General features: G+C 26.2%; 1 protein-coding gene across 3 annotated transcripts; it reads right to left on the reverse strand.

Annotated features, from left to right (window-relative positions):
* Positions 1–66: 66 nt before the first annotated feature.
* On the reverse strand, positions 67–11,888 carry Pisd (phosphatidylserine decarboxylase). Of its 3 annotated transcripts, none has more exons than XM_015524371.2 (6): positions 11,613–11,888; positions 4,841–5,025; positions 1,340–1,573; positions 639–1,215; positions 417–577; positions 67–354 (listed from the first exon to the last, which is right to left on the reverse strand). In XM_015524371.2, the coding sequence occupies exons 1-6, from the start codon at positions 11,707–11,709 to the stop codon at positions 115–117; spliced, it is 1,494 nt and encodes a 497-aa protein (XP_015379857.2). In that variant the 5' UTR covers positions 11,710–11,888; the 3' UTR covers positions 67–114. The 3 variants fall into 3 exon arrangements, with proteins under 3 accessions (XP_015379857.2, XP_015379859.2, XP_015379858.2); XM_015524373.2 differs by lacking the exon at positions 11,613–11,888 and adding an exon at positions 11,183–11,319; XM_015524372.2 differs by lacking the exon at positions 11,613–11,888 and adding an exon at positions 5,123–5,400.
* Positions 11,889–12,137: the final 249 nt, after the last annotated feature.

The raw sequence follows: 12,137 nt of genomic DNA on the forward strand, positions 1-12,137 counted from the left end.
TATGAATATAAATTAATTAAAAATTTAGTCAGCCTTAAAGTAGTCTGTAAGAAGGATGTAATGAAGTTTTTATGAGACAAGAGGATTTATTTTCGTTTTTATTAATTACTTAATTTATTTTGAAGTAATATAATCAACTTGAGAAACACCTATTCTACCAAGAGCTTGTCCCATTTGTATGGTTTGTCCAGCATTCACATCAAATACAAACTCTTTGGGTGCTTCAAATAACAACACTACTGTCGATCCCATTCTGAATTCTCCAACTTCTTGTCCTATTGACCACTGAGTTGAGAATGGACGATCATGTTGATTAAAGTCCTTTCGACGACATCGCTTATTGGTTTCTAATCCCTTTAAATGATAAAACTTAATGTAAATAATTGGATTCACTATGTTTGACATTTTTAATTTACCTTATCAGAGTGTACTTTAATGGATCCTACATTTGTGGCGCCTACGGCAGTCATTGAGAAGAACCCATGTTCCCATTCCCCAACATATACAGCCCTTTCATTTAACACAAATAAATCTGGTAGTAAACGGGCTATTTTAGGATTGACACTTAATAATTCACCTACAAAAATAATTTAAGTTAAAAGATATAAAAAATTACTAATTAAAAATATTTGAAATACCTTGAAAATGTCTTCGAAATTTAACAGTCCATTGAGCTGGGGAGTGAAATCTATGATAATCTCCTGGAGCTAAATAAATCACCAATTGATACAATTCATTGTCTGGATTGTGTAATAACTTTGATTTATATTCATTCCAATGAGGATCAAATGGCTGACATTCGTCATCACTTTTGTCTTGTCGTTCAACAGACGCAGTTTTTTCTTGTCTATCATCTGACAACGCTACGTCTTGTTTCTTAAACGATAGACTGAAAAAGCTTACACCTTGTGAGAGGAAGTTGAATATGAAATTGATGCAATACATGTGCATAGTAAGAAGGCCATAATGGTAAAATAGGAAAGTGGAATTAATGGACCAACCACTACAATTGGATGTAGAGGAATCTTGTTTCATCATATCACTTTTTGTTACAGTATTCATTGGTGAAGATTCTAGATTTGATGTAACCATGTCTTCTTGCCAAGTTGGTGAACCTAAAAACGACTTTATAGTATATGTAACACCCTTAACTTGTTCCACTTGACAAGATGTAACACGTCCCACACTCACTATGGTGCCATCAGCTGGAGACACCTATTAACATTTATAATTGATTTAAATAACATACAATCATCACACAAATAAAATTATAATCCACTATCGCTTAAACACAGAACAAACATCATTAAATATCTAGGATAAATATGAAATATCTTACCATTGGTCTGTTAAAACTTATTGGGCGAGCGCCATCTTTTAAACGTCTAGCAAAAAATTCTCCTAAACTTTTATAAGACTCCATGGGTAATTCAATTTCATCTATTATAACACCAAACAGTTTCGAGTAAGCAGTATATAACCAATATCTCAATTGCCGAGGAATGTAACATCCTGAGATATAACCCCATAAACGGGACATTGCTCTTAGTGGTATTGCTTTGTAAAAGGATAGCTAAAAAACAATAACAAATAAAAAATTAATTATTTATTAGAAATAAAACGAATAAAAAATAAATTTCCATTTCAAACTTTTTTTCTTCTTTTTAATTCTAGACTTTTCAATTACTGACCTAGTCATCCAGAACATAATATATAAAAGGAAGGAGACGAGGGTTTTAGTAAATCATGTAGGTCACAGTAAAGGATGCGTTAAATTTGAATTCAATTCTAATAAAAAATGAACTGTCAACCTTAATTATTATAAGAATATGTATATTTTATTAGTTTATTTCACTATTAGTAATACAAGATTGAATTCAATTTTTGATGAAAACTGAAAAAAATTTCACCATTTATTAAATATTAAAATATACTTCAAAAGTTTTAAGTAGATACCCACAAATAATAAAATTATGACAAAATAACTAAATACCTAGTCATTCATCATTAAAATATTTAATTTATTCCAAATTTGAAATTACAATATAGGTACCTAAAAAATAAAAATTGTGTTGATATATTTTTTAGATTGTTTTGTTTACAGTATGAATTACTGAGGTACTTTCACTATATAGAAAGAAACCTTGTTTTAAATTTTTGCTAACTATAAAAATATAACACTTATACACTTTGGTTTGTAAATATTTGTGATTTTGATGAATATTGTCAAAAAATGCAAAATATTTTTAAAATGATATCATGAATATATAGACAATATAAACTGATAAAATAAACATTTGAAGAAAATTTATAGAGTATTTACTGTTATTCTTTTGAAATTACAACAAATTAATACAATTATTTGAAGAGAAATAGTTGTTATACAGATGAATATACGATGTCATAAATTTTATCAAAAGATTGTAAAAAATAAATGTGACTTTCAGTAACCTTTTTTTAAGTATCCGCCGACCATAAATTATAAGGAATCTTGTATTACATTTTCAAGTTTTTTTACTAATCGATTTTTTAATGTCAATTATTTTAAAGCATTTTCACCTATTTTATACAGATTTAAAACTGTCTGTATATTATAAATCAGTTTTTTTAACTAAAAAATATAAAATAAATAATTTTAATGATACATATTAAATTTAGCAATATATGTATAAAAATATTTTTTTAATTCGTTCATTTCTTATTTTAATATACTCGATTAAATATTATGTTTCATTCACTTTTTAGACTTCGTATAGAAGTTTCAATTGTTTCAATTTAAAAGTCTTATCCGCGGGAATCAATTTGGATGTGAGACGTCTAGAATATTGGTAACAAATTAGAATGTCAACTTTTAGGTATGGAATCCAATTTGGAAGCTACCAACGAATATAAGGCCATAAGGGGTTGCTTTTTAAATTACATTTATCACACACCGTTATTGTATTCCGTTAGCTTAGAAAAATCCTTTCACATATAACATATATTTTTTTTTTTTTTTTTTTTTTTATTAACATAAAGGCTTCAATTACTAGGATTATTAGCCTATAATTACAAAATGATAGTTTACATATATTTTTATATTAATAAAATAATTAGATTTAATTGACGAGGAAATTAATGCCTTCCCATTTAAAGATTTTGTATACGCTATCATTTGGTTTAAAAATAACTACTTTATACTTAAAAATAACCAACAAAAGATTGCATAATTTATTATATATTATATTTCTAATTATAACTAGACCTGATTATTTTAGAAATAACCGAAATACCGAGATGTGATATTTCAAACAGTTTGCCGTCAAATGCATTTGTATACAAAATATTTTTAATTTTACGCTATTACTGGAGAATATATAATATTATCTAATGACTAATATTATGCCGTCACTGGAGTTAAAAAAATATACGTAATACGTACTGAAGAAGTGTGTTGAAGATATAAAATTATTAATAAATTGAATAATAAACATTTTTTAAATTTTAACATATCTGATCATACATTTTTACAAAATACTTTTGAATAATACTTTACATTATAATAAAACAAGCAATACAATACTATAGTACTCTTTTGTACAAAAGTAAATTAATGCGAGAAGGGCAGCAATGAAAAAAAAAAGAAAACGAAAAAGGGCGTATGGCAATAGACTAAAAGGTTTATTGCTTTCCTATGGGCGTATATAAACTAAAAACATTTTGTACATTATAAATTATACACGTGATATGTCTAAACAGAATCGTTTCAATTTTAAACTTTTAGTTAGCTCAGTCATCTGGTCATTTGTACAAAATTTGCATTCGGCCGACCAAATTTATGATATTAGATTTATTGCCAGAGTAAATTGAGCTAATATACTACACTTAGGGCCCTTTTTATAATGTCCGGTTAAAGTTAATGGAAACTTAACCGGACATTGTAAGAACCGGCTTTAATGGTAAGAATATCTTTTACCTCAAAAGCTTTTATTAATCTTTTAATTTTAAAGTGAGTTAAAACTTATAAATATGTTAAATATTACAATATTATTATATTATTGATTCACCGTAAGATCAAAATATCAATAAAAACCTATATGATGTCCTAGATACTATTCTTACTAAAAATTTATTATATGATCAATTATAAAATTGGATCAGTTGAACGCAAATTTTGAAAGAGAAAACAAATGGTGCACTGAAGTTCTCTTAATCAAAAAATACTTGCTTCAGTCTTCTTTTTAATAAATTACTCGTAATAATTTAGAGTGTTATATTATAAAGGTATAATAAAATATTGCGATTAATGTAATCGCCTTCATTATTCTATCTTTGATAAAAGACAGTACCTTATTTAGCAACTACAATAATAATAACTTCATAAAAAAAAAATAATAATTATCCTATTACATAAACATGGAATATTATATCATTATTATCTGACATATTTTATACAGAAACTGATTATATTAACGAGCATTGCACTTTTAGATAAATAGACTTATTAATTTAACACTATAATTTATTCATGTAATATTAGTAATTTAGTAAGTATAATATATGAACCAAAGGTTTATTCAAATTATAGAACTGCTCATATTTTTAGAAAAATATAATATTATTTAGATCCAATTGATTCTTTTTTCTGACATAAGTCCAATACTTTTTTGTATTGCATACTTGTATATGCGACAGTTATTTACCAACAAGTGTTGTTTTGCAATTGTTTAATCAGTAATGAAAACACTTTACATATCATATAGTATTATTTCACTACAATTTTAGTTACAAAAAAAAGAATTTAATAAATATAATTTGTTGTTTCGAACATTATTAAAAGTACTTTTATAAAATTATTTACCCTTAGATTCCGTGTATAGATGGGTTGTTCGTTTTCTGTCTGTTGCTTGTTTAAACGACGCCATTGAAGTACAGCTAGTAAAGTCAACCCTACACCAGTGGGAATGGGATAAATCAGGTTTGACCAGCTCCACCATCGTGAATTTTTCGCCACTACTTCTTGAATACCAGCGTTATTTCCGGTACCTAGATAATTAGTTTGTTAATCATATGAATATAATAATTAACACGAAATAAAAACAATTACGGAAAAAAAACAAACAAAATAGGCGAAGTTACACACAGGCGCACAAATATTGCGTACACATGTCAATTAATTCATAGAAGCATTGTATCCATAGTTCATCCATGACGCGTGTCCGCGTGTAAATGTTTAAATAATCAGGCGAATAAAATTGATGCGTGTGTGAGCGCGCGTGTGGTGGCGTGATGGAAGAGGCTTGGAGTAAATCAGTCGGCGTATATAATAATGACCTTAATATTCGTAATACCCAGTTATTCTTTTAATTTTCTTGTCCACGTTTTTCTTATTTTTTTATTAGATTCTGAACTGACGATGTTATAAGAAATATCGTCAACATTTTAAACACCTTAGATATATTGAACTTGATATAAAAAGTTTAAAAATATCATGGACTGGTTAATATTTTTATTAATACCTTAGTACATTTTCCCTCGAAAATTTAGTAACAAGCTCAATTGGTCTTAATTGAATTGACCTTTGGTTTAGGTCACTAGTTATAGGTGTACTTATAAATATTTGCAAAGATTATGTGTTGATGAACGGCATCTAATTTGTATATATGCATACTTATCAGTAATCGGAGTTAGTTAGACATTAGATAGAAAATGAATTTAAACTAGTCAGACGTCAGTAGTCACACCACTTTTATTTAAATAACTCATCTATTGTACATACAACATAATACACTTAGTAAAATTGTTCCTCGATTATAAAAATTAGAATGACTACACATTTTAAAATTACTGTATTTATAATTGATTTCCACTTCTACTATTTCTTACGACATTTATCGCTATACTGCCTGTTGTAATATTGTATACATAAAAAATATATAAAATGATGTTATATATATATATATTAATATAAATGTTAACAGCTTAAATTTAAATATTTATACCTTTTTATACATAAAAATATATGTTAAATAATTTTTTTTTAAGAATAGAATTCTGCTAGACAAATTGAAAAATTAATTGAAAAAATATTTTTAACATCTTGTGAAACTCAAATCATAATTGATTATAAATTAATATATTCATATCTTATTTATTATCAGTACACAATATTATATCTAAGTTGGTTTTGGCATTTGGCATTTGCTTGACAATATTATGAAAACATTTATTATTTAGCTTTAATATTAATTAAAAAATTATGTGCTTTTAATATTCGCAAACCTTAAATAGTTTAAATCATCAATAGCTCAAATAAGCGGCACACTAGTACTTATAACCTAGTAATAATTGATAATTTAGTATACAGGGTGTAACAGAAAGATATAACAGATTTCCATGTAAATCTTACACAAATCTGTCATATCTTTCTGTTACACCCTGTATACCATACATGGTATACTTGAGGATAATATCACTGATATGTAATATATGTATAGGCGTCTATAGGTTATAGTAATTTAATTAACTAAAATATTTAAGTTTCAGGTTAACTTTAGATTATTGATTGGATTTATAAGTTTATAACAATGCTTAAAATTATTTTGTTAATTTGTGATTCAATACCAAATATCACATTTTACTATTAAACATCATCATTATCAATATCTTATGATATACATACTTAAATTAAATAAAAATCGAAAGAATATCGATAGGACTATAAATTATAAGCTCTAATAATATTTGCATGTGATAACAAACCTGAAATATAAATTAATTAGTCATCAAAATATCCAATTGAATATTTTATAATTTTTAATTTCCTTTTTTTATATACAATTTATAAACTTACGTATGCAGTAAAAATATTTTCGCTTAACGCCATTATTAACTTTTGTAATTTTTAATATACAGTAAGTTATTAGTTGTATAATATAAAGTGTATTATGTATATCAACACATTTTTTACATTCAATTTTTAATAACCAATAAATAATAAGTAATGAGTAATTAAAGTAAAAATTTACTAAAATTAGTATTTTTTTTTTTTTTTACTAAATTAGTAAGGTATAAAATACAATATTGAATATACTATAAACTAACACATATTTATGAGTTACGTGTAATACGCAGTTTTGAGTTCGATACAAATTTGTTAAAAAAATTAACAATTAAAAATCTACCACATTTATTTAAACTATTGGGTATATAGAGCTAAATAAACACATTATTTAAACCTTGAATAATATAATTTTTTTAAAGTATCAAACAGCCTTAAAACATATTCCTTGTTTATAGGTGTTTTATATATTATACTTAAATAGTTTTTCATATTTTGTAGCCTACAGTACACTTGGATACCTAATCTAGGTCGAATATTTACATTATACAATTATAAATACATATTTATTTTTTTAAATTATTGATCCTAAGCCCGGCAACTATGGGCATCAGCTGTTTGTAGGGAGAACGGTTGGTTTGGAACACGTATGAATGTATGGCGAATATTTTGTTGCTAAAATCCAGGGTGGTCACCCATCCAGGAGCTAGCAATGCCGGTCGGCGTGTACGAAACTGACCAACTGAGTCTATACTCACATATTTTGGGTCACATCAAGCCACACATTATACATCATAAATAGTTTAAAAAACGTCCTTATTTAATAAAAACTTGACTAATATTAATATTGTTTTATGAATATATACCAAATATTATATGTTATAATGACAGAAATATAGAACATCACATAGCTTTTAGAGGTGGCGAGGTGATCGATCCCCCATAATAAAGGATTTTACCCGCTTATAAACGTATAACACAATTTGCGTAATCACATTCAGCAGAACCAATTTTAAATGGTTAGTTTTAATAATAGAGTGAATTGACCTACTGAACGTAAAAATACCATCTATGAAATCTTGAAGGGTTTTATTTAATTAACATTTTAATTTTAAAGCAAGTTATCAGCATATTAAAATTACAAAATTTTATATTGTTAATTGTTGTACATTTGTACTGAAGTGTCAACTAGGTAACGTATGCGGGTTTGGTTTAATGGATTTTCTTAAGAGGACGCTACACCCGCACGTGTGGTCTCCGTCTTACAAGTGCGTAACATTGCTAAAACTGTTTCGCGCGGGAAAGAACCGAGAAAGATACAGTTATGACTAAGAAACGACATTTTCACCACATAAAAAGGAGAATTTTGTCTGTGCAATATCGTTTTTATTTTTTCGATATCACTTATACAAAAAAAATTCTTATTGTTTTATAATATATTAATTTTGTGTTTTTTAAGCATGAATAACTTTGTTTGTAGTTTTGATATCGAAAAAATAAAAACAATATTGCACAGACAAAATTCTCCTTTTTATGTGGTGAAAATTTCGTTTCTTAGTTATAACTGTAACTTTCTCGGTTCTTTCCCGCGCGAAACAGTTTTTGCAATGTTAAGCACTTGTAAGACGGAGACAACACATGCGGGTGTAGCGTCCTCTTAAACTACAACAGTTTAAACTAATTTTAATTTAAAATTACATAAGCATCGGAATTAAGTCACAATCAGTAAGATAGTATGTTATATGATTGTGATATTTATTATGATGAAATTTGCATTAGGTAAGATGGAATTGATGACTTCCTGAAATATACGAAAGTTGTTTTTTGTAGGAGACTCGAAGTACTTTAAAAATAGAAGGGGTATTCTTTAGTATAACACAGTACATATTTATAAATACCTAATAGCAAAAATCAAAATTAATTTAATTTTTAATTATAATTGTCCAACTATAAAATACGACGTAATGTGTTTCAATTTCATTACCTATATTGATTAACAACAATATTTATTGTCCATAGAAATAATATGTTTTATAGATATTCACATAACAATGGCTATTACCATTTTACATAATCATAATTTTTCAATGGCATAAAGATAATCAAACATGTGACTTTTAAGTATTAATCAATAACCAATTAGAAATGACGAATACGTGGTCCCAACACACAATAGATTAAATAGTCACAGTAGTCACACCAAGTTTATTTTATTACACTTTGTGATAGGCAAGTGGGTATATTAAGTAATGTATAGATGTATTTGTGTAATTAGATAAACAAACACCAATTTATGAATTGTATGCAAAATAATGTACCTATTCTGTGCAATACCTGGGCATAAATTTCTTTTTTAGAATACGAACTTAAAGAAAAACATGAATCATTATCGAAATTATAATGATTTTAAGTGAATCATTAATAAACGATATAATATAAAGGTGTCAGAATAATTATATAAACTGAACCAGCATTATATTACTATATTTTAATTATATTTAATATTAACATAATATCATGATCTGGTTTAAAAATATATTGTGTTAAATAAAATTGCTTAAATAATAAATAGGTAGATAGACAGGCTATATTATGATATGGATTATGAACATAATATGGTAGGTATACAATATATAATATGCATCATACATTTTCATACATGTATTATATGAAAAAATAATTTTTTTATTGTGCATACAATTTACATTAATAAACATAACTATTTTAAAATTTGTTTTGTGCTAATGTTATGTATGTTAATCTTTTACATATTTGATCAACTAATTGATTTTACATAGGTATTTTATTACATATTATGTAATAAAATATTGAGCTTTTTTTTTAATAATTAAAATATAGTAGGTAACTGCCATGATAAAATTGACCGGTTTGGTAAACAGCAATTTAATTTAGTTATGCCTTCACAGAAAAATGAAAATTATATTTTATGTAAGTGTAATTATCATGCTAATTTTTTGTTTTGCATATGAACGAATGATGGTTGGATTCTATTTTATGGCATATTTATTTTCTTAAGTTTATAACAAATTTCAATTTTCATTATTTATATTTTTTATATTCTAATTCTTTGAAGAAAAATAATTAATATAAGATAATATGAATTACAACTTTTATTTAAATGATAAATAAATGTATTTAAACAGGTAAGGTATGATAGAACCTTAAAGCAGACTCTATCAAAAAGATTTAGAGCATCCAGGGAACCATTTAAAAGTGAATGAAGAAACAAACCTTTGTTTAACACGTGGCTCAATATTTTAAGCACTCCAGACTTAAATTTACAATTTTTAATTGTTAATTTGTCTAAAAACACATTTTAAACCTATTTTAAATATTTGATGAGAAAAGAATAGGATAAATCTATAATTATGCTGCAAAGCTGCAATTATTGTAAAAAACATATGCCCAACTCAACTCATTGGAGATCAATTCTTAATGGTATTGATTTGTTAGGTATTGAAACCTAACAAATCAATACCATTAAGAATGCATAATACAGGTATGGATATTTTAAATTTATCAAGCTGTTATCTATTAATTCCAATGAAAGAAATTAAGGAAATATAAATAATATTAATGTATAAAACAAGATTTCAATAAATCAGCAATAACATAAAACCGTTTGTCATACTACTACAATAACGTATTTTGGGCACTCATCTTAGAAATGTTTGACAAAACCTCAAAAAGTCATGATCTAGGCAATAAATATAATATTATTATCACCTATAGAATTGTCTCATAATGTGAACATTATGTTCCACATAACATTATCTGTGTCTCTACGATGGCTATTTTATGATATTTTAATTTTTAAGGAAGTTATGAGTGTGTAAATATAAATTATTATAGTTTAAAAATGTTTATAAATTGTATGAAAATTACAATATCATAAAATAGCCAATAAAGGGACATAGGTAATGTTCTTAACATAAAGTTTGATGATAGTTGAATGCACTATAGTATTAAAAGTAATAACACCAGGTTAGTTTTGTGAAACGTAAATTCAAAATGATTCGTGTAGGTCAGAGAAAACAATTGGTCCACTGGCAATATAAAAAAATACAATACAATACATTAAAATTGACATATTATTTAAAATCAAAAATTTTATATGCTTAAAAATATTTAAATATATTGAGTAGGTAGCTATTAAAATTCAAAATGTAAACAGCCACTATTTTTAACTAATTAAATACACCTAGGTACCTACCTACATGTAAATTGTTTAGGTATCTATATTTTTTCATATACCTAAAACAATAAAAGCAAATAAATCTTACACTACCTAAAGGAAATATTAAATTATTGTTTTTTGGATTTGAAAAATACTGTACTTACTTAACTCAATCAAAGGATGAACAATATTATCCATTAAATTATTTCAATAAAGTTCCTCTACTGGGAGGTTTCTATGAATCATGTCTTTATTTTATCTCTAAACATCACGTTACTTATTGTTCTACATTTATTTGAACAGATTGTACAATAACAAATATTTATAAAAAACAAAAAAAAAAAAAATTCTTACTTATTATCACTTATAATAATAAATAACAGTTAAAACTAATAGGTACGAATAAACTAATAACCACACTAAGCCTTATACTACGTGAAGTATTGTTAAATATTTGTAATAAATTAATGAGATTTAAAAGTCAAATTTATTGTCACTTGTCGTTGCAAAACTAACACAAATTAATTGAATTTAAGCACGCGTCGTAAGCGTGTTTAATAATATATTGCAAAACACAAAATATTTAACACTAACCATAATTTTTCTTCAGCGACCTTTGATACTCGACGGTACACAGTGAAGTGGGGTGATGTAGAAGCCTCTTCGTTGTCTTCAAGCTTCTTCCAAACATTTTTTACAATAAACGAATTATTTTGATGAAAAATTAAGAGCACAAATTATACAAACGGCCACCACGCTCCATCGAGACTCATATCACAATTCACAATCAAATTATCCAAAAAGAATAAGGATAATATACTCTTCTCGGAATTTACCGTAAAGGCTAAAATACTAAATAGTAAATGGTTATGGACTATGGTAATCAATAATGTAGATAAGAAACAGTAAGAAAAAATATTCGATGCATTATCAGTCAGATGATTTATTGTACCACAAAAGTGGTAGTCAAGGAGGTTGTAAATAGTTTTCGCGGTTTTTTCTCTTTAAATCACGTTTAGTTCGGTCGACCAGTAGATTATAATTTATTAGTACAAGCATCTTAGTAGCTTTATTATTCACTTGGTTATCAGAGCAATGCTTTTATTTTTAACCATTGCT

The sequence above is a fragment of the Diuraphis noxia genome, unplaced genomic scaffold (assembly GCF_037042655.1).
Source record: "Diuraphis noxia isolate RWA-SAM2 unplaced genomic scaffold, SU_Dnox_SAM2 contig0005, whole genome shotgun sequence".
Lineage (NCBI taxonomy): Eukaryota > Metazoa > Arthropoda > Insecta > Hemiptera > Aphididae > Diuraphis > Diuraphis noxia.

Bases quoted from the DNA above. Each gene is read 5' to 3' on its own strand.
- Pisd (XM_015524371.2), bottom strand. From the start codon at position 11,709: ATGTTTGGAAGAAGCTTGAAGACAACGAAGAGGCTTCTACATCACCCC. The intron at 1,574-4,840 runs GTAAATAATTTT...ATTGTTTTTTAG, and splicing joins TCTATACACGGAATCTAAGG to CTATCCTTTTACAAAGCAAT. The intron at 578-638 runs GTATTTCAAATA...TTATTTTTGTAG, and splicing joins ATTTCGAAGACATTTTCAAG to GTGAATTATTAAGTGTCAAT.